This window comes from Neophocaena asiaeorientalis, unplaced genomic scaffold (assembly GCF_003031525.2).
Source record: "Neophocaena asiaeorientalis asiaeorientalis breed wild unplaced genomic scaffold, Neophocaena_asiaeorientalis_V1.1 scaffold670, whole genome shotgun sequence".
Taxonomy (NCBI): Eukaryota; Metazoa; Chordata; class Mammalia; order Artiodactyla; family Phocoenidae; genus Neophocaena; species Neophocaena asiaeorientalis.
In genome coordinates, this window is record NW_020175080.1 from 848,213 (window position 1) to 872,442 (window position 24,230).

Sequence of the window (24,230 nt, forward strand, 5' to 3'; positions counted from 1 at the left end):
AATGAAGCAGAAGAAATATTTGAAGTAATAATGGCCAAGAAATTCCAGAGTTAATGACAGACTTCAAACCACTGACCCAGGAAACGCAGAACAAACACCCGACAGGATATCAAAAAATCTAGTCTGCACTTAGGTGTGTCATATTCAAACTGCAGAAAATGAAAGGCAAAGAGAAAACCTTGAGAAAAGCCAGAGGGAAAAAACATCTTACTTGTAGGCTAAGAATTACAGTGCACTTCTCAGTAGAATCACACAAGCAAGAAGGGAGTGGGGTGAAAAGTGTTCAAGGAAAAACACCAACCTAAAATTCTATATCCAGTGAAACTTCTTTAAAAGTGAAGGGTAAAGTAGTGTTTGCTGTTACTGAAGGTGGTCAAGAAGAAGTTGAATGACAAGGACAAGAGAAATGTTGGGTCTAACGTTTGCCTCACTGTATTCTATATATAAACAACTGGCTCTGGGAGATGGTAGTATATATTCAGCAAACATGTATTTCAGGTTTTTGAGGAATGTTACAAACCAGATTCCCTTCTTGGAGCTTCACTCTGGACATGAGCATATTGGAGATTGGAGCAGCGTTGTAGCAGAGAAACTGTGTGCTCCCAAACAGCCCAGAACCTCTGATTTATGGCCTGCCTGTTAAAGCCTTGTGTAACAGTGTTCCATGGGACACCCAATTTGGGAAATAACAAATTGGCTGACCTCCATGACCCTGAAATAGTGTGATTCTTTAGAAACTGGGTAATACATACTAAGGGAGTGAGACCAGAAGGTCACACAGAAAATGAAAATAATTTAGGCTAAAAGGTCACACAAAATGAAAATTTATAGAAAGCATAATTAAGTCTACTTCCTAATTTAAATATCAGACAAGTAGAAAAATTAATTTGTTATATCTCACTTCCTTAAATTCCTTCTTCCCACTTGATTTTGAAGTTGCTTACAAATAAATGACCTCAGTTATATGCTGCCTATCAGCTCCTGGCTCCCCCTCCCCCTCCAAGGTCAAAACTGATGATTAGTGATAGGTTCAACTTTCCTGGAATACTGGTCATCGTTCCTGATTGGACTAGCCCCTTGCCTTTTCTTGTTTCTTTTCCCGTGTGTCTTCTGTATGTTGCTACTATTATTATTAGTCCTTCTTTTGTTTTGTTTTTAAGTCTCTAGGCCCATATGCTGTTATTCATGAGAAAATGACAGCTCCTCTCCATTACTGGGGATTCCAGAGATGTTTTAATGGCAGAATTAGACTACCTAATACAAGTCACAGTTTGTTTCCTAAACATGCTGGATTTTGAGTTTTAGGGACATAACTGTTAGTCCTGTGACTGTGGTGATCCTATATTTCATGTAAGGTAGATTTCAGTTGGATAACAGACTTCTAAAGAATACCCATCCCAGTAACAATTCCAAGATACGACAGGCAGGATAGCATAATGGTTAAGCATGAGGACTCTGAAGCCAGACTGTCTGGGTTTCAGGCTTTTTTGACCTTGTCTGTTGACTTAAGAGGAAGTTTCTTAATTAGTGGTTAATTGTGCTTTAGTTTTATTATCTGTAATGCATGGATAATAAGAGTCTCTACCTATGAAGATTAAATGGACCACTTAGAACAGCATTTGGCATTTAGTAAGCACTTCAAAATCTTGGTTAGGGTCACACTCAATCTAGAAATGTATAAAGCTTATTTATAACAGTATCTACCCTCATTACAATTTAGCATTTTTGATTTTTTAAAACCCAGTCAATAGCCAGGTAGGCATTGGGTTCCTTGCAGAAAACTAAGTCCCTGAGAAAATATTAAATCTTTTTTCTACTTGTTAATCCAGAAGGCTAATGAGCCTTCATTATAATAGAATTATAATTTATTAACAGGTGGGAATTACCTATTCCAAGAATATTTTAGAAGTAAAATCTGCTTTTATTGTAGAATACTTATTAAAGAGAATGACAGTAAGCCCTCAAAGGAACTGCAAGATATAAGACAGTCTGTTAGATGACATTCATTTACACAAAAGTATTTCCCACTAAAAGGTAACTTTTCTGCAGATGGTCAAGGAAAAATGGTTCCATCAGAGATGTGTGGGATAATGTGAAAAGAAATGAGAAAGGATTTGATATTTTACTTTTAAAATACTTTAATTATATATACAATAGTTTTTAACAATTGCAGGACTAGATCCCAAGCTAAGTTTGGGTATTTGTTTTCTAGAAGACAAGTCAGGGCAAACCACTGAGATCTTTACCTGCTTTACACTCTGTTACCTGGAGATGGCAACAGACTTGACTAATCTCCCCGACATCATGGAATTTCTTGGCCGCCTTTAAGAAAATAAGTGGTATTTTAAAAATATTGATTGATACTTCAATTAACTTTTCCTGTCTAGTCTAGCAAAGAGCCCCAACCCCAGGGTAAGCAAAATGAAGTAAATTATGGTGGATCCTGAAAAGTGAGAATCAGAGCTTCTAAATAGTTACATTGAAGAAAGTCACTTAAGGAAGACTTGTTAACATTTAAAGGGAGGCAGAAGACGTAATGAAATACATATCAAAGAACAAAACCATTTAGGGGTCTGCAGAAGAACAAATAAAATGAACCAGGATTATGAAGATTACCATCAACCTAAGGGGTTCTATAATATGTTCTGAAGATTATGTCTTGATACTATTTTGAATGAAGATAACTAGCTCCACCTTCAACATTAACTTGTGCTTTTGTGACCCAAGGACCAACTTATTTTATTCTCAAACATGTAGTTACTATGACGACTGATTAAAAATGATGTAACAGGTAAATTTTAAGTAGCCCAAACTGAATCAACCAGATTTCAGACTAAGAATACATATAGTGAGATATAAAGGGAGAAATTAAATTGCTTAGGTGTTTGCATAGATACAGCTTGTGGAACACTATGGAAATAAGATGTCGTATGGAAATACGACATCACTCCACCTTTAAGAAATGCTATTGTGGAGAAAGTCTTTAATACTAGGATGTCCATGTTTTTTTGGCTGAAAAAAATATCCTCATATGTCTTTTAAAACTGGGGGTTGTCCAGCCCATATTGTTATACTTGAAAGGCACCCTAAACATTGATTTCACAAATGAACAATGAAAAGTGAGAGAGAATGCATTATCAAAGCCTTGTTTTCAGAGCATTCTGGAATCTGGATTACATTCAAACTCGATTCCTACAAAAGCTACACAGCTTGCTCACTAGAATCGGGATTGGGCTTCCTAATTTGATATATTCCTCTTTCTGCTGCAGCAGCTGTCTCTCAGGAAGTGGGTAGGAAGGAAGGGGCTGTAATATGGTAGGCATGATGCTTGAAATTGTTGACCACAGCCCTTAATGGCCACTAAAGATGCACATGTGGGTATAGTTGAATTTCTCCAAGTTTTTTTTTTTAATTCAGAGTCATGTATGAAAGAAGAGAGCAGAATTATTAGTAGTAGCATGTGCAAGGTAATGGCAGCCCCTATATATGTATATATATATATATATTTAAATTCAGAAATAGTTAAGCTATTTATTTTAAGCAACTGAAATATTAGAACAACTGTATCTGGATCAGCCCTAAAATGAATAAGAACTCCAAATTTTAGGAAATTTATCCTCTTAGCTGTTTTGGGTACAAGATGGTTCTGATACCATCCCAGAATGATAACTGCAGTTCTGTGGCACTTCATAATTTGAAAACTTCCACATTAACTTATTTAAGCCTAACAGCCCAGTAAAATAGATACCCATATTTTACAAAGGAAGCAGCTGAGGCTTAGATAATCTTAGGGTGCCCTTGCCTAAGATTACAGGTAGTAAATTGAGGAGGTGGTACTTGTATCCAGATCTTTTGACCTAATGCCCAGGAGAATCGACTGGGGACCTCTTCACACCCAGTGTTCTGAACACTGTAAGGAATATAGATACACACAAAGTGTGTTTCCCCCTAATTATGAAAACTAGAAAACAGTATAGTAGTATTTTAAGTTCAGAAATAACTTGAATAGTAGCAGATCATAGGAAGTTAGTGTGAAACTAAAGTAGGAAAAGTTTCTATGGCAAAGTTTGGTCTTAAAATAGGTCTTGTAAAATGGAGATTTGGACACAATGTATACTCAACATTAGCTGTAAAGAAAAGCATTTCTAGTGGTGGTTCAGATTTCAACCTAGCTCTAACCCACTCTAACTGCACACAAGATAGATAACACCTCCTGATTCATTAATGTTGAAATATAGTCAGACGAGGGTTTGCAGTTTTAGGGTGGTGGTGGTGGTGATACCGGCAAGTAAATTAAGAACAAAAATACAGACCTTGTTGAATGAGGGGGGAGTGAGGGAGAAGTAAAATGACTCATGTAAACAGTCAACAGGAAATGAGGTGAAGCATTGGTTCCCAAAGTGGCAGCTGATCTTTCAGCAGAAATTCTGCAGGCCAGAAAGGAGTGGCATGATGCATTTAAAGTGACAAAAGGGAAGAACCTACAACCAAGAATTCTCTACCCAGCAAGACTCTCATTCAGATTTGATGGAGAAATCAAAAGCTTTACAGACAAATAACAGGTAAAAGATTTCAGCACCAGCTTTACGGCTGTTAATGGAACTTCTCTGGGTAAAAAAGAAAAGGCCACAACTAGAAACAAAATTACAGAATGAAAAAGCTCACAGATGTAGGCAAACATACAGTAAAGGTAGGAAATCATCCATACACAAAGCTAGTAGGGAAGTTAGACAAAAGTAGTAAAATTATCCGTCCACAATAAGGAAGTAAGGGATGCACAAAACAAGATGTAAAATATATCAAAAACAGTAATTGTGAGGGGAGGAGAGTACAAATGAAGGGTATTTTTAAATGCATTTGAAATTAAGAGATCAGCAACTTAGAGCAATCACGTATATATATAGACTGCTATTCCAAAACCTCAAGGTAACCGCAAACCAGAAAATCTGTAATACATATAAACACAAAAAAGAAGGGATCCAAACAACACTAAAAATAGTCATCAGATCACAGGAGAAGAAGAGAACAAAAGAAGAAAGAGACCAAAGGGGACAGGGCGGGAGGGATAAATTTGGAATTCGAGATCAACAGATACAGACTACTATATATAAAATAGATAACAGGGACCTACTGTATGGCACAGGGCACTATATTCAATATCTTGTAATAACCTATAATGGAAAAGAATCTAAAAGAATAGATATTCTTTAAATATATATTATATATAACTGAACCACTTTTGCTGTACATCTGAAACATTGTAAATCAACTGTACTTCAATTAAAAAATTAAAATTAAAAAAAAAGACTTAAATACACAGACTAGTCAGAGCACAATACCTTTGCAGTAAAAGCAGTTCAGTATTTATTGCTGAGGGAAGGGGCTTAATTTTTTAATGCTTTGGCTTTTCAGCAGTTTTTTTTTTTAATTTAAAATTAGGTCCTTCCCCTTCTTTGGGGCTGGAACAGGGCTAAGTTCTTTTGAAAGCTGTTTTTGCAAAATGCAGGTTTAGTTAGAAAAGAATGAGGACACTGAAAGAGACTTGTGGCCTTACCTATTGATGTGTTTATCAGATTAGACTATCACACCTTTGACTTTCCCTGATACATGCATGCCGCTGGATCCACGTTTGTGTTTTCTCTTTCATGCTTAGGGTAATTTTCCTGGTTTACTGAGAATAAAAAGAGATATTTCTTTTCTCCCAGTCCAGCTTTATTGAAGTCAAATTGGCACATAAAATTGTATATATTTAAAGTCTACGATGGGATGATTTAACATCTATTTGTGAAATGATTACCACAACCAGGTTAATTAATATATTCATCACATGGCTACTTTGGTGATGAGAACACAAGGTCTACTCTCTTAGTGTATCAAGTGTACAACAAGTGGACAACACAGTATTATTAACTATAATCACCATCTGTACATTAGATCCCCAGAGCATATTCATTTTATAACTGAAGGCTTGTACCTTTTGACCAGTATCTCCCCATCTCCCACCCCCGCTCCACCCCAGTCCCTGGTCACCATCATTTTCTGTTTCTGTGAGTTCATCTTTTTTTAAGGGTCCACATAGAAGTGAGATTATATAGTATTTGTCTGGCTAATTTCATTTAACGTAATGTCTTATAAGTTTGTGCAGGTTGTTGCAAATGACAGAATTTCCTCATTCTCGTAGCTGAATATTCCATTGTATATATGTACCATGTCTTCATCCATTCACCTGTTGACAAAGAGTTAGATTTTTTCCATATCTTGGCTATTGTGAATAATGCTGCGATGAACATGGGAGTGCAGGTATCTCTTCCAGACACTGATTTTGTTTTGAGGTCAGTGTTAGATATTTGTTCTGACACCAGGAGGGCGCTATGTGTTTTATTACATGTTTCTTTCTCATGCAAAATCTTTGAGTCAGGTCTGTGGAACTAGGAGTGGGATAATGGCCAGCTTTTCTTTAAGTGATGCCCCTGCAATAGGAGCTGAGCTGTTGGTGAAGGGAAGGGGTGCAGGAGCCTGTGTTCCTCTTGGCTTGCCTCTTCTCATGAAGACCACCACCTCCTGAATCGGGGGCAAGGGTTATCCGTGCCCCAGTATTCTCAGCTTCTGCATCTAAGGTAGAGCCTGTGTTTCACGGAGTGGGGCTGAGCAGAAGGGCGCCCTCAGGCTCTTAAACTTAAAAATTTTGAACCCTTAATCCTCTCTTTTTTTGTTTACTTGTAAAGTAGCCTTGACTCCCCCCCCCCACACACGGCTGTATTTTATTCTCCTATTGCTCAACTTTATTTTCTTCATTGTATTTATACCTGAAATAATATTGATATTTATGTTTTTTTATGCCTCCTTCCCCCTGAAATGTTAGCTTTGTAAAGGCAAGAGACCTCATCTGTTTTGTTTAACACTGTTATCTCCAGCGCTTAATAAGTATATACTAGCCATATGCTGGGGACCGCCATCACAACACTTGCAGTCTTGTAGGGCAGAGAGGAGGATTGTAAATAGACAGTCAACAACATTTTTCTGAAGGTGCTGTGAAAGAGGAGAGTGCATTCATGGTGCTGTGATGATTCTGACCTAAGAGAATTACTATCATTATTGTACATCAGAATCAAAACAATATACCTATCTTATTGTAAGCATCATTGCCTTAGGAAGCCAACTTGTGGAATCTTGGAGCCTCTTTCTAGACCACCAGTGAGGCAATTGAAAAGTTTTGGGACTATGGCCTGGATCATAGAATTGGGTAGTTCGTCAGGTTTCATCTGGTTTTTTCTTCAGGCTAACATCAAATAGTTAACCAGAGCTACTTAAATCTTTTGTCTTTCAGATGAAAGTCTGCCTGTGACAGTAGCAGAAAGCTTTTGATTACTACTTTTGTTCCTAATATAGTAAAGCACGATTTTACTCGCTTATGAAGGATAGTCACTCTTCTCACAGGATTATTGAGAGGATTAAATGAGTTCGTATTTTAATGCGTGGCATTCAATAAATGGCAGCTTTTGATTATGTTTACCAAGTTTTTTGTATGCAGTGTTGCCAATTGGTAGAAGGCTTTTATCAATAATTGCCACAGATCCTTTGAATCAAAGGATTAATAAACCTTAATAATTGAAGTACAGCCTATCTGGATGCTAGAAACTAGAAATTAGGGTGAGCAGTAATGACCACTAAAGGCACATAAGACATTTCTCAAAACATCTAGCCTCGAGAGGAGCAGAGAGTAATTACTTTTGAGCGTGTTTGAACAGCATCTGGATATGTCATGCTGACCCCAGAGTACTTTAGGTGTTACTTATTAGAGAATGATTTAGTAAGAACAGAGGGACAGATGGAGATATGTGTTTGCCCCCCTATCAGCATGTGCTGAGGAAGACACGTATGCCAAATGAGATGTGTGTGGAGATCCGACTGAAAAGTATGCATCTAGAATGAAATACTCTGGTGCTTCTCTTTTGTTTGCCACTCCGAGCTGTTATGCTGAAACCTACCTGGTGTTCCAGTGTGTCACTGGCAAAGGGGAAAAGGGAACAGGAAAATCTTACCTTGAGGTTATAGATCCCAATTAAACTCTCTTTTACTCAACCTTGATCTCCATGATGGATTAGAAATTCAGGAACAGGCAGACATGGCAAAGATTGACCCCGCTCTTGTGTGCCCAAAGCTATCCTAGAACATGTCCAGCTTTCAACCTTGTCTGCTTTGTCTGCCATTGTGCCCAGTTCCCCATGCTTCAGAAATCTTCTCCTTTCCCTTAGAGCAGTTGCGATATAGTAATTCTGACAAACTCCTTTCCCCAGGTGTAGTTATTCTTTAAAAGAGGAGGCTCAGTAACACAAAGTTTGCTAACTGATTTCATTTTAGACAGAAAAACCGTAGAGAAGTAGCTCACAAGTTGGCTGTGTATTAGCATCCTTTGGGGGAGCTTTTACAAAATTTGAGAGCTCTGGATCCACTGCCAGAGATTCTCATTTAATTGATAGATAGTGAGGCTGGAGTTCTCTTGAAAATTCTGAGTTTCTTCAAAAATTACCTAGGTGATTCAGTCAGAGTTGAGAAACAGCTAAAGAAGAAGGGCTCTTTGTGGAGAGACCTTCGACCCCAGATGAAAGCTTATCACTCGCCTGGTCTGTCTTGAGATCACCCTTGGTCAGAGGGAAGGAGAGGGCTGTAGGCTTTTAGAGGGAATAATACCCACTTTCTAGGTTCCCCTCTTCACATCCCACCTCTACTAGGTGATGGAGTAAAGAAGGGTCCTCTCTCCTTGTTGAAGTCTGGAAACTTAAGTTAAAAGATATTTCCACTACAGAGAATGGGCTGTTTCCCCGCTAGGCCAAACATGATCTTAATTAGTTTCCAGTCTGACTCCTTAGGCTGCTGTTTGCAGGGTTTCCTAACCTTTTTTCTGTGCCATTGTAATCCTTTGGTGATCTGGCGAAGCCTTGGACCCCTTCTCAAGTTAAATATTTTAAATATAGAAAATAAAATGCATAGCATTACAATGGAAACAAGTTATATTGAAGTAGAGTTATTGACATAATAAAATTTGTGCAGTAATGTATGCTTCTTTACTGATATAATAAATTACATGTAGCAATTGGTCTAATAATTTCAAAGTAGTCATAAATGTAAACAGTATTTTAAGATAGATGTGAAAAACTGTGAAGTAATATTGAAGCAACTGGTTTCTCTTAAACTCACAGATACTGATAATGCTCCTGTGGCCTGCTGCCAACACTCAGAACTGAAAACAGTGCTAAATTTCAGTTCAAGTTGGTGAAAATAAATATATACTTTTTCTTATCCAAGCTCCTGTATACCTGAAAATCTTATATGCTGTGGTTAAGTGTATTAATATTTTAGTCTTCTCTTTACAAGTGTGAAACCAGAGCTTAACGATTGTGATTTTTCATAATAATGAGTTTACCTACTTGAGTATTTCCCAAGTCCCTCTTTTGATCCTAAAGCTCACATTATAATCTCGTTATTCAGCATAAACTGAATGTTTTACCAGATTTAACGTAGAGCATTAGCTAGATAAGCTAGATAGCTCTTCTCTGAACTCCCAGAAATGCTAATGAGAGTGGTTTGATGTTACAGGAATACAAGCGCAAGTTAGCCAGAGTTTCCCTGGTGCGAAAAGAACTCAGGTCCCGGATCCAGAGCCTGCCGGACTTATCTCGATTGCCCAATGTCACTGGCAGCCACATGCACCTGCCCTTTGCGGGGGACATCTACAGTGAAGATTGATGACCAGTCTCTTTCCAGGGCCCAGGACTTTGCAAGAGATGGAGACAGGTTAGGTGGATAGTCCTGTAGTGTTATTTTTGTATATTGTTGAGAGAGTGACATTAACAAAAAGAAATAAGTAATTTATAAAATTGTTTAAAATGTTGGTTTGTTTACTATTTTATTGGTAAGTTAACATGACTTAGTTTAAACAACGTGAATCTCTGTGTATTAATAAGCTCACAAATAGTGATTATTTTCAAAAGATCTTTTTGTAAATTTTTTTGATTCAGGGCCTTGTGAGAAATTCCATGTTTCTATTTCTTCATGTATTTTCAAATGATTTTCTTTATTTTCTTCAGTATCTAATCACTGTATAGTATGTAATTCCTAAAGAGTAAGAACTAATGAGGAGTTTGTTGAGAATTTATTATGGTATAGTTAGGACTTGATTGTAGAAGGGACTAAGTGTTCCAACTTAATTTTCACCCTTCTCCCCAACCAAAATATCAGTTCTGTGCCTCTCAATGCCTTTGATTCCTATTTCCTAGAGGTCAATAATTTAACAGTAAACATGGATGTCATTTTGAGAGTCAGATCAGAACCTAGAGAACTTTTCCACAATAGTACTATAGGGGTTCCATTCCAACTGCCACAGTGTAGAATAAAAGGAGTGTTAAATAGGGATCCCCTTGAATAAACTTTATTATTATTTGGATAGATTAATATGAAAATGCTTTGAAAATGTTATGAATTTTGACATTGTACCAAGAGAACAACTCTGATTCTAGAACTGATTTCTAGTTGTCAAATCAGGCTCCTTTTAACATAATTGATCCCTTTAACACAAAGCCATCTGTGGGATTAAAAGAAGTGTAAAATAATGATACTTTATTATTCTCTTAGCCATTTAACTTTAAAAACAATAGTATTTTTAGCTTTAATATCTCAAGAACACAATATTCATTAATGTTCAGTAAAGTAGCCTGGAACATTTTTAATGTTTCCTTAAGGTTTTTGAATGACTGTATATTTGGAAATTAAGCAGTGCTACACTACAGGGTAGATCTGGTAAATATTATATTTGTATATTTAGAATTACCAAAACAAATGTACTTTTTTTTTACCTTTTATTTCTAACCCTGTGTGTTAGAGCAGTTGCATGCTCTCCTGCTTTCTCTTTAGATCACATTGTTAAGCTGTGGATTTTGTACTCAGTGATGACTTAGGATGAACATTTTTTTCATTCATTACTTTACATATTAGAAATTTTTCTTTTCGTTGTAAGAAGATTCAACTGAGATAGTCAATAAAACATCTTTTAGATCCCACAAGCCAGTTATGTCTCACTAGTCTGAATGGCTTCACTCTTTCTCAGTATTAGAGATTATAGCTAAAATGAATTTATATGTGAAGGAGAAGACAAATATTTATTTTTAGTAGCCAGTAGTTTGGGGAACAGTGCTTTTAACAGTTTGACCTCTCAGAAACAGACACACAGAGAAGTAGTTCCCACATATGGCTTATATTCCAAAGTTTTTTAGTCAACTTTTGGGACTCGGGGCACATTTTTTCACAGGAACGGTAGTAATTAGATTCCCTGTGAACACTACCACAGAAAGCTCACCCAGGAATCTAATCCACTTAACCATGAATGTACTTAACTTGTAATGTGGTTGACAAATTACTGGTAGTAGATCCTGACCAACATTTGTAACGTCACTAAGAAAATGGTGTGTAGCAGCCAGACTTACACATTGGGGTGTATGTCTGTCTTGTGTACTTCTGTCCCTAGGTGTAGGATATGTAAGAAAAAGATTCAGCATGGTGGTGGAGGGTGTAACCAATGCACAATTATTAAAACCTGGTTATACCTATTGTAAAAGTATGTCACACAAGTTAATTTTTGTTAAAGTGAAAGCAAAAGCTTGTGTATTAGTTTATTTTCAGCATCTTGACCTTATTTATGATCTGCTGAAGTGTTGATTTATCTATTCAAAATACATTTTTTCCATTTAAAACTAATTTATAAACTATGTACTCCTGGGAAGATTTGAAACCTATTAGAAGTTTGTTGAAATATTTTCACCATTTAAGACAGACTTCTGACATAGATACTGATTTTAATGCCAGTATCTGCTCTAAATATTTATGATGAAAACGCATTATTTTTTAAAGAGCTTGATGCGATTTGTCATAAGTGATAGTACTCAACATGAACCCTACTCCCAATTTCACCCTTTGACCAATCCTCCACAAACCTTCAGTTGTTGGTTGATTTACTGACTGTAAACACAAATGATATGGTCTGGTTTAGAAGTTATGTTTTCAGCCTTATGATAATTAACATGGTAAGCCTTAGCAGTAAATAGCTTTCCTTTCTAAAAGGGAGACTACATTTTCTCAAGAAGTGGGGCTAGCTGGGGGTACTGTAATACCAGATTCTGAATCATGAGCATTTTCTTCACTGTGTACGTGAGGCAAATCATGCATTTTTGAGTGCAGCTTGGCCTGGCCCCTCAAGAGAAAAGCATGTCACCATACTTGCAGTAGGGGTATTTTGGTTTGAATGGATACCATCACTCTTTTCTCCACAAACAGTGCAGAGAGCTGTCTGGAGTGGCAGTTTGAACAGATTCCCTGGCGTTCCCTCTGCTCCTTCCATCATTACAGTAAGTAAAAGAACCACATGGGGGAACCCGGGAGTCTGAGAAAATGAGCTGTGCTTAATAGCCAACCTCCCTTTCTAGGAAAACCAGTCCAGGTGCAGCTATTTTGGTACCTCTTCTCACATGCACTCTGCGTCAAGGTTTTTCTGTAAGAACTCCTTCAGGGTCAGCAACAGCCGGGATGACCTTGTCATCTTGATTTGCAAAATTAAAATAACAAACCTAGGTTGTCAATTGTCACTGTAGATGAGCAACTCATCTGTTATCATTATTGAACAGGTTCTGAGAAATCTTTAGAAAGAAAACACTCAAAAGTACAAATTAATAAGGAAAGTTAGAATGTCCTTTCTGAATTTTCCATTCAAAAAATTTATATTATATGAAATAACATAAAGCTCTATACTGCTTTGATTTCTATTAAGAAGTAGCTCCTAAGATGTAGTCTTGTTTAATAGTTGTTGCACTGCATCAAAGCTTTTTAAAGTGTAAATCCAATTCTTCCCTGTATAGAAAGGGAGCATTGTGTTACTTACTGAATGTATTTATACAGAGCATTTGTTGCCATCTGTAATTCCAGCCATCCACACATGAGTCTGTTCTGAGGTGGCAGTAGCACACGGGAAGATGAAGTTTCCCTATTTCTTTACCCCTTTTTCTTTGGTGGTATCTGATGAAAATATAAGATGTTCTTAATAAAGTTTTACGTTCTTTTTGAGATGTGTAGATTATTTTTGTGAATTTGTTTAATTGGATATGGGGTGGGGAGGGAGACATTGATGGACTGGGAGGGAAACAAAGTACTGGGAGTGTCCAGCAATATTACCGTGGAGAAACTGCCAAAGGAGATTCTATTTGCATGGTCAATGGGAACCAAACTTGAGCGAACATCCGAATCACCTGGAGGGCTTATTAAACTATAGGTTGCTGGGCCCCACCCCCAGAGGTTCTGGGATAAGGCCTGATAGTTTACATTTCTAACAATTTGATGCTAATGCCACTGAGTTTAGGGACCACATTTTGACAACCGCTGTTCTAGAGTAACTTTCAAGTCCGTGACTTGCTTCATGATTTAAAATTCCAGGTAATTTCAGGCAATTCCAAGTAATAAGATAATAAAGTATGGGTTTTACAGTTCCGTATATAGCAGTTCCTTTGGGCAGAGAACGAGACCATATCTTGTTTTGTGACCTACTGCACAGAAATAGTGCTTTTTTTCTTTCTTTTTTTTTTGCGGTACACGGGCCTCTTCCGTTGCAGAGCACAGGCTCCGGACGCGCAGGCTCAGCAGCCATGGCTCACGGGCCCAGCTGCTCCGCGTCATGTGGGATCTTCCTGGACCAGGGCACGAACCCGTGTCCTCTGCATCAGCAGGCGGACTCTCAACCACTGCGCCACCAGGGAAGCCCAGTAGTGCTTTTGAGTGAACAGATTTACTTGGTACCTTGAAATCCCTGGAGTACAGGTCCTCTCACCACATCTTGAATTTAAAGCAGAATTGGAAAATACTGGAAATCTGAAGGAGTCTCTAGGGCAGTGTTTGCCAAACTCCTTTTATAAGACTCACTTGGGACATTTGCAAAAAGGGCACATACCTCCTGAATCAGAATTCTCTGTGATTCTTATCTAGAAAGTCTGGGAGGTCTAGTCCTTAGGCTAGTGCCCCTGGTTTTCCATTCCTGGATGGCCTCTGGTCACTTTATCTGAATCCGGGTGCTTCCCATTCCCATTCCAATTTTCCCCCCTTGCAGCAGTAGGTTTTATACAGTGGGACCTGCATCCAGAGATTCTGTTTCTGAAGATTTGGGATAGATTTGGAAATCTGCATTTTAAACAAGCTACCAAGATGATTCTGATGCAGGTAATTCTTGACTGTACTTTGAGAAACAATGCCCTGCAAAGCAAATTATGGTCTATAACATACAATGATGGTAGGTCACGCATTTATGGTACTTACTGTACACCAGGGCTGCTCTAAGCACTTCACATATCCTTTGCGATAGATGCTCTGATTATTCTAGTTTTACATATGGGGAAGCTAAGACACAGTGTAAATTCTGTGTGACCCTGAGCAAGTCAAATGGTGAAGCTGGGATTCAGACCCAGCTCCAAGTCTGACTCTGAGCCTGTGCTTCCGAACCACTACATAGTGCTGCCTGTTATACTGATATGTTGTGTAGCAGCTCTATCATCACCATATCCACATTTTGCATAACGTGAAGTTATAGTGAAATTATAACATGCAAATATTCAAATTAAAAAGTAACATCTTAGCTAGAAGTGTGGTGAAGGAGGGGGGCTTATGAAAAGATATACACAGTTGTCTTGTGTGTTGTTTTTATTGAGCTAAAATGTGTGTAACATAAAATTCACCATTTTAAAGTGTACTCTGGCATTCAATACATTGATGGTTAACACTTGTGCAACCATCACCACCATTCATCTTTAGAACATTTTCATCTTCCCCATTTAAAACTCTACCCATTAAACTATAACTCCCTATCTCTCCAGCCCCTTGCAACCATTTTACTGTCTCTATGAATTTGACTTCTCCAGGTACCTCATATAAGTGGAATTACAAAATATTTGTTCTTTTGTGCTTGGCTTATTAAACTTAGCATAATCTCCTCTAGGTTCGTTCATGTTGTATCATGTGTCAGGATTTCCTTTTTTTTTTTTTTTTTTTTTTTTTTTTTGAGCGGGGCTACTCTTTGTGGCAGTGCGCGGGCCTCTCATTGAGGTGGCTTCTCTTGTTGCGGAGCACGGGCTCTAGGTGCACGGGCTTCGGTAGTTGAGACACACGGGCTCAGTTAGTTGTGGCACGTGGGCTCTAGAGCGCAGACTCAGTAGTTGTGACTCACGGGCTTAGTTGCTCCGCGGCATGTGGGATCTTCCCAGACCAGGGCTTGAACCCTTGTTCCCTGCATTGGCAGGCGGATTCTTAACCACTGCGCTACCAGGGAAGCCCTTGAATTTCCCTTTTTAAGGCTCAGTAGTATTCCATTGTATAGATACAGAATGGAATATTTTGTTTATCCAATGGATATTTTGTTTATCCACATTTTGTTTATCCATTCGTCTGTTGATGGACCCTGGATTGCTTCCACCTTTTGACTATTGTGAATAATACGACTATAAACATGGGTGTACAAATATCTGTGCAAGTCCCTGCTTTGATTTCCAATTGGTTTTTTCAAAGCAATTATTTATATTTGTATCAATGAAGTAGAGTTAGAATGAACTATTGATAGGGATAGTCTAGACAACATTTTAATGAATACCTATGTTTAAGGCATGGTGTTAAATCTTGTGAGATATACAGAGATTATTCAACTGCATGGCTGCTCTCAAAAAATTTACAATCTAGTGGGAATGGATACAGTAACAATTTTTAGAATTGACCAAAGCTTGCTTTTATTTTTAAACTAGCATATTTTTTCCAAGCCAGTGGTTCCATAGGCCAGCATTAGCCTCAGCTGGGAACTTCTTTGAAGTGCTGAAGTCTCAGGCTCCAGACCTACTGAATTAGAAAATCTAAGGCTGGGGACCAGCAATGTATCTTTTAAACAAGCCCTCTAGGTAATTCTAATGTACACTCAAGTTCCAGGTTTGTATTGTGTACCACTGTTCTAGGCATCCAACACCTTACCTCAACACTTTATTCTCAAGTATGGGAAAGCTTTAGAGGGAATAAAAGGACTTAGTCCAACAAAAGCAACTGTAAAAAAGTGTGCTTTTCCTGACAAGCCAAGGAATGCTTTTTATCTGCCTTATTTCTACTCTTAGGAACCCCACTCTGTCTGCCCTGGCAAATTTCTCCATATTTTCTTATTTCATTTCTCTGTCTAATGCATCTCTTGTCATTCATCTGAGGCTGGTAGAGTGAAGGAGAAACAGTAATGCAGTCTGGGCTCTGACCATTATCTGCCTTATCTAAAAGACTGATTAGCCCTTGGTATAATTACACCACCACAGGTTTAGCCATTTTAATTGCTGAAGTCTTAAAGTCATATTTCAAACATACAAAGAAATATTTTTAAAAAATAAAACGCATTTATTTATGGAAATACAAGTTAAACAAGAAATTCTGAGGTTTAAATCATATATTAATACATTAGTATTTAGTGTCTCCTTTTTCCAGCTCTTGATATTTATGTTATAAAATCTTGTAATACTCTTATGGGATTGAGTTACTAGCAGAGAGCTCACAATGCTATTTGATTCTTAAGGGTCTTTGCATAATTTAGTGATAACTGCCGTAAGGTGGTTGTGGTTTTGGTTGTGGTTTTGTGATTTGAACTGTTAGACTGCTTAACAGAGGGAAATTCAGTTTTCATTCTTCTTTTTGAGCTGGTATTTGAGCTCTGCAGGACCTCGGGCACACTTCATGTCCATGTCCAGTTCCTTGTGCCTTTATCTAATTGATAGTTCTTGATACCCTATCCTAGTCATTAGTGCTTAGCATTCTCCCTGTTAGAGTTGCTAGTCCCTCCCTACCTTGGCTAGCATGAGGAAGAAAGACTAACTTCTTTCTATTTCCTTTGTCTTTTCTTCCTTGCTTTTATGTCCATTTGATGGACAGAGCAATTACAATTGGGGTAAAGTTTTACATCAACAGAATAAAGCTCTTTTACTAGTTGGGTGTAATTTTCCCACCAGGAACCAATAAAAAGCAAACTACTAATGATGGAGCTTATTGATTGGTTAAAATATAATTTTTCCTTAACCAGCAGGTTTTGCAACATGGCTTAGAGCTTTTTTTTTTAAGGCTAGTATGTTTTTCAAAATGTATGACTTAGAAATAATATTTAAACAGAAAACCTAATTATTTTAATATAGTGGAAGTGTTTTAGAAATAATATGTAAACAGAAAACCTAATTATTTTAATATAGTGGAAGTGTTTTAGAAATAATATGTAAACAGAAAACCTAATTATTTTAATATAGTGGAAGTGTTTTTAAGGGCGTTTTGTTTTGTTTTGTTTTGTTTGCGGTACGCGGGCCTCTCACTGTTGTGGCCTCTCCCGTTGCGGAGCACAGGCTCCAGATGCGCAGGCTCAGCGGCCATGGCTCACGGGCCCAGCCGCTCCGCGGCATGTGGGATCTTCCCGAACCGGGGCACGAACCCGTGTCCCCTGCATCGGCAGGCGGACTCTCAACCACTGCGCCACCAGAGAAGCCCCTAGGGCATTTTTAAAAAGCTCCATATTATTTAAATTAGTTTAAAAATCCTTGTAGTTATACAATGTAATAATTGGTAATTCAAATAACCCAGGGCAATAGGTATGCAATTTTATTTTTAGATGTTACTTAATCATAGTCATATATGAAATTTAATCTTTACTAGATATATATTTTGCAGCTTAATAATTACCTTTGAATACTTTGATGAGGTTAAATATAATGAAGAGATTTCCCAAGTGCTTGTTTGCTGTCATTTTAGAAATTCTAAACAGTTACTTTCATCATAAAAAGTTAGAGGCAGTGTTAAGCATCATTTGGTTAAAATATTCCTCTATTTCATATTTGTTTTTGAACATTGATTTGTTTTCCATTTTTGTTATATTACTGAGTGCATTACATGGATATGATAGCATTCTGTAGGCACTTTATAATTTCTTGGTACTGTAGTAGAAATCTCATTTGTTGTTAAAGTATAGTATTAAGGATATATAGACTTGTTTCATTGTATGCCACTTAGTGAAATTGTAATTTGTATTTTATGTCCTCTAAGAATGCACAATGTACTTTTCTAAAGGATGAAAACTGTCAGTAATTGTTTGCAGAGGTCTTCAGATTAAAAAAATTAAGCAGTCTTCTATTTCAAAAGACATACTATCAAGAGCCAACAAAATTCAGCTGGAGTTGGAACAGCAATTGAAATACATTTCTTTGCTGTCTAGGAAGAAGTTTAATGAGTTCTTTACAGTTTCAAAAATGGCGCCAACTAAACTGTAGTGACCAGTAAGAGGAAGGTGGTCTCAGAGTTTGTAGATTCCCAAGAAAACTGTAGTTTCCCAGTCCAAAATTCCCAGTCCAGCTTTTCAAGATTTCATTGACCTAAGTTGTCAGAAGCCCAATTAATAGGGATGTATAGTGTCTAAATAAATCCCTCCTTTCCATTTAATACAGCAAATGTAGTTTCTATGGTTTTTGAATGAATGTGTTGAGCCTTTAATATATGGAAGTTACCATACCAGAAGCTGAGAGAATTCAAACATGAGTAAGATGCAGCTCTGCCCTTACAGAACTCAGAATCTAATGTGGGAAACAGACACTGACTATATTATAATGTCTTAAGTTCTACACAAGTGGTATGAAAAATGTGGAACACTGAGGAAAGAATGGTTGATGTCTATGGGGAACTGTTGGCTAGAGCTTTATAGAAAAGATGAAAGACATTTGAATTCATCTCTGTCAACTAACCATGGGTCAAATAGCAATGAAAAAGATTTTTTAAAATGTGTTCTGTGCCTGAACACAACAATACTGATGAATTAAATGAAAATTAAACGAAATGAAATAGTATATATAAACATACCTTTTGCTCAGTGGAAATCTGAAGGCATTAGATCTTACTCATGTTGAATAACATGGCTAAGTTTAGGGTAAGTCTACTGGAAAGAAGGGTAAGATTTTAAGGAAGAACGTAGTTACCTGATTTCAAGCATGTGCTGCATGGGCCAAACGACAGAAGCTGTCTTGAGGATTGTTCCTTGCCCCCCAACCCCTACCCCAAGCCACAGCTATATGTGTAAGTACACGTATGTGTGTATGTATATATACACACACACATTTCTCTGTGGCTAAAAAGGTGATGCAGTTTTTTTATTCTATTCATGTTGTTGGAAATTCTGTGATAGATAGAACATGATGTTTAGTTTCATAAAACCCAACTCTGTGTCTGAACTGAATTGCAACAATTGTTAAAGTATAGACCAGTAAAATAAAGACTCTAGCATATAAAAATGAAACATGATGTGCAATCTGATTTCTTTCACTATATTGTCATGACTGGGATTGATTATCTGACAGGGAGAGTGGGACAGATTGCAGCTATCTGTCTGAACTGTAGACCAAGGAGCATGCCACTTGTTCTTGCTGCTAACTAGCTAGATTTACTCTTGGGTAAATGCAGCAGCTCATTTGTTTAACCACATAATTTGAGGAATGCCGTTTCTGACTGTGTAAAGGATTTGAGGCAACAGCCAGAACTACGTACAGGCTGAGGTAAAATATTTGAATTCTCCTTGGAGGAGCATCCCTCACCCAGCTTTGGCTGTGTCTCTCAGACCTGGACCTTTAAGTTAAAAGACTCAAGTGAGGGTTCTGTTCACCGATTAATCTAAGGACTGATTTGTTGGAATCTACTATATTTTCCTGCTTTTATTGAATTAATAATTCCCCTGTATGAGCCTAAAGGCTTACATAGTTAATTGAGGTTATGAAACTCCCCCTGATCTGAGTAAGTAAGTGTTTTTCTCTTGTCAGAATTTAGGTACTATAGTTTTCAAGGAAGCGCCTAGAGAGAGTATTATCATATTTGATGTGTGTATATAAGACTGTGGTAAGAAAGTTTGTAAATTCTTTAGAATAGAATTGGTATGCCAGCAATAGTGTAGGTAGACCATTCTCTCTGAGCACTTTTATCCTAGACAAGATGCTGTACCTTAGAGAGCGATACTTGAAGCTCAGGGGATAGTGAAATTCCTACTGAATTGATGTGAGGGAGCAGTGAGGGAGCAACACAGCACTGATTGGAACCTTAGCGGTGGAGTGCTCTCCCCAAAACCCAAAAGTCAAGTTAGAGTTTTATTTTTTAATTTTTTGGCCACACTGTATGGTTTGCAGGATCCCAGTTCCCCAACCAGGGATTGAACCCAGGCCACAGAAGTGAAAGCCTGGAATCCCAACCACTAGGCCACCAGGAACTCCCCCAAGTTAGATTTTTAAACAGAAGTTTGAAGTCAGCCACCCAACTGCTCCTTTATATTCCATTTGTCAAACAGTCGTGTATTTCATCAAGACAACAGCAGAAGTTTAGGAGATATTTAAAATTCAGAAGCATTGCCTGTATTGACTTGGGAGTTCAACAAAAACTGCTTTAAACCTCCCCAAAACTGTCACTATTAAATAAATAGTCCTGCTTTTGGCCACAAAATTAAAAAGTTAAATTTTACCTACCTAAAAAACTTCTGTCTCTTTTCATTAATCATATAATTATCAATTATATTTAAATATCAGGTATCCTGCCTGGTGTGCCCCTGAGGGTATATGAAAAAAAGTAGCTGGTACTATAGCTAGCTAGTAATACAGGGAGAATTATTTAGATCTATACACTGTAAATGTAATTCCAAGATACTGAAACGAAAATCCCAAATACAGATATTTAAGACCACTACCCAATCTTTGTGCAAAGTTTCCCTAAATTCAGAGTGAAATTTTGGAATAACTAATCTGAAATGAATTAGATCTAATGCTATGACTGGTGATTTTACATTTTTAAAAGTTAAGGATTCAAAGACATACTTTAAATAGTGTAAATCATATGTATATTTGATGTGTGTGTGTGATTGCATATTAAAATTAGTAAGAAAATATTCTCTAAAAAGCTAATAGTTCTAAAAAGCTAAATTTTAAATATTTCATATCAAGAAAAGGTTAAAAAGACTTAGGTTGAATTGAATATATCAAAAACTATATACTTTAAACACCTGTACCACTGCATTCTCTTTTGTCTGTTAACTTTAATGACAATTGATAATTGACCTCAAGATTTATAACCAACATTTTGGGGTGCACAATATATAAGAGAATATGTTGATTCCACAAGTGTTGCTACAGTTTCTGTCCTTGAGAAAAGTAAAAGATGATTTGGAATTATTCTAAGCAGACATGTATATAAATCTTGTATTTACAACTTCGGATAGAGCCATTACAGGAAGACCCAGTTGAGGCTGTAAGGGCCTCTTGTACATAATTCTGGAGGTTGAACCACTTGGATTTTCTGCATTTCATGAAATGAATTCATAGGTCAGACTTCCATTAACCTCCACTACCTACATGCCACCTCAAGAAAGCAGTCACCAAAGTAAATCTGTCACTTGTTAGAACACCAAATTGCCTTGAATTGAACCTGAACTTAGACTTAAGATATATTAGACAAGTGTTGATATTGTTAAAGAAACAAATAATCTAACACTTGTTGAAAGACTTTATTCAGGACCTTTGTGATAGGTATCAAGACTATTCCAATAGGGGAGAAAGTTTGAGCTCAACTCTGTGCTAAAGACAGCTGGGGATTTATGGCCAAGGAGCAGAGTAAGAGGATCGGTGGATGGAAAATTACTAAAAGGAGATGTTGAGGGTGGGGAAATTCTTGCTAAACTGACTTAGCAGGATTTTTGCTAAAACTGGGCTAGGCAGGACAAATACAAAGCCCAAGGATGAGGCCTAGTCAAAAAGAGGGCTCAGGGCTTCCCTGGTGGCGCAGTGGTTGAGAGTCCGCCTGCCGATGCAGGGGACGCGGGTTCGTGCCCCGGTCCGGGAGGATCCCACATGCCACGGAGCGGCTGGGCCCGTGAGCCATGGCCACTGAGCCTGCGCATCCGGAGCCTGTGCCCCGCAGCGGGAGAGGCCACAACAGTGAGAGGCCCGTATACCGCAAAAAAAAAAAAAAAGAGGGCTCAGAGAAGCTTGTCTAAAGTTTGGTCAAGAAGAGGGTCTTTGTCCATATAATTAAAACCAAAAAATGTTTACAAATACCTCAAAACAATTTGCCTACATCATTAACGAGATGCTTTCAAAGGACAATCACCACAGGGTAATGCTAGATCTTGTTATTCATCTAGTGGTTTTATTGTTGGTGTTCATAGTTTTTCAGTTTTTTTGATCAATTATGATAATACCACAAATTTCTTGAGCACTTTCAACATGCCATCCACTCTTTTAGGTGTTTTTCACGTACCATCTCATGGAGTCCTCACAGCACCTTTATGTGGTAAGTACTATCGTTACCCTCATTTTACATATTAGGAAACAGACTCAGAGAAATTAAGAATTTGCCAAAGATTACACACTTAATAAATGGCACAGCCAGGTTCTGCAAGGCAGGACCACAAAGACTACAGTCTTAACCAGAAGGTTGTATTTGTTTTTAAGAACAAACAAGTAATTCTTAGAATTAATTTTATTTAAATGAACAATATATGGTGTATCAGATTATAAAAGAAAAGATACTTATATTTGGTTGCAGGGTTAAAACATTCAAGTAGGCATTTGGTAATATTAGAATTAAATTTTAAGTATAAGAACTCAGGATTTTTAAGAATTTATCTTTTCCAGCTCTGCCTCTGCAGTGGTCTAGGTACTACTACTATTCCTCAGTAGAAGTATCACCAACATCCTATTTCTGGCATCACTACTAATTTGTGCTCAAAAGTAGCAGGGTTTCTTGGAGAGGGGCTGCTTCCACATCTTATGACTGAGAGAATGAAGATAGTCTGGAACTTTTCTTTGCGAGAAAGCAAGGCAGATGCTTTCAAAGTTCTGATGGGGTTGAAAGAAAAAAGAAGGCAGCTTAAAAGGGCTTCTCATTGGCCAAGATGTAATAATTTAAACATCAAAATAGAGACTAAATTAAAACAAGTAGTCTATAGAAAACTTGGGATTTTCTTTTCAAATAACTGGTATTATATGCAATTGATTTTTATTCAGAAAAATTCCTATTTATATTTAATTGTACGTTTAGTCCCAGGACAGATGGAAGCATACTGAACACTTTCTGGCTGAGTTACACCCAGGGGTTACAGCCCTCACAGCTCAGACTGGGAGGCACACAGGCACAAGTCTCACCAGGCTCCTGTGTGGGAAGAGCTGTGCAAAGGCTTGTGATCAGGGCTTTGAGCATTTCTCTGTGTGTTATACATCAATAAACGGCTTACTAAAAGCAAATTAAAAAGGCTGAGAGTAAGGATCCAGAGAGGGAGAAGATGAAGAAGGCAGGGCTATTCCACTGGCCAACGGCCCTGGGTCAGAGAAGGGGCGAAATCCAGGATCGATGGCCAGACTGGCCTTGCTGGGGAGGAGGAAGGCTGCCTCTTCTGGAACAGGAGGGAAGCAAGAGAGGCCCTGGTGAGAAAGTGAGAGAACTCAGCTTAAAAGTAGAGCAATGTGGGCTTCCTTGGTGGCGCAGTGGTTGAGAGTCTGCCTGCCGATGCAGGGGACTCGGGTTCGTGCCCCAGTCCGGGAGGATCCCACATGCCGCGGAGCGGCTGGGCCCGTGAGCCATGGCTGCTGAGCCTGCGCGTCCGGAGCCTGTGCTCCGTAACGGGAGAGGCCACAACAGTGAGAGGCCCGCGTACCGCAAAAAAAAAAAAAAAAAAAAAAAAAAAAAAAAAAAAAAAAAAAAAAAAAAAAGTAGAGCAATGTCTCAAATGTGCAATTGTACTTTGACTGACCCACCTAGGAACATTACTCAGAGTCCTAAAATCTGAGTAGGGATCACATTAAAAGTCACCATTGTGCTTTCGCAGTTGCGGCCCAGGGGCTGTGCTGAGGGAGACAATAGTGGACAGCATGGAACCAGGGTATATTGAAGATGATTTTGGTCTACAGATTGTCAACTATCTGGTGCCAAAGTTCTTTGTGGACACAAATGAGGCAATATTAGATCTTTGTCTCCCCTTGCCCCTTTCCCACCCATTCCTGTTGGTTTGATTTTCCCTCTCAGGGTTCTGCCCACCCCATCCCTCTCTGGCTGGTGAGGGCCTCCAATTAGGCTTGCTGCAGTCCACAGGATCAGTGGTTCTCTGGTCACATGTTCCAGTCTCCGCATCC

General features: G+C 38.1%; 1 protein-coding gene across 2 annotated transcripts in view; it reads left to right on the forward strand.

The window, feature by feature from the left end:
- RPRD1A (regulation of nuclear pre-mRNA domain containing 1A) overlaps nt 1–13,110 on the forward strand; it is a 73,293-nt gene extending 60,183 nt beyond the window's left edge. For both annotated transcript variants that reach the window (XM_024764145.1, XM_024764146.1), the window contains one exon: nt 9,598–13,110. In XM_024764145.1, the coding sequence (XP_024619913.1) occupies nt 9,598–9,747 (150 nt within the window). In that variant the 3' untranslated portion in view covers nt 9,748–13,110. The remainder of the gene's footprint in view (nt 1–9,597) is intronic.
- The last annotated feature ends 11,120 nt before the right edge of the window (nt 13,111–24,230 follow it).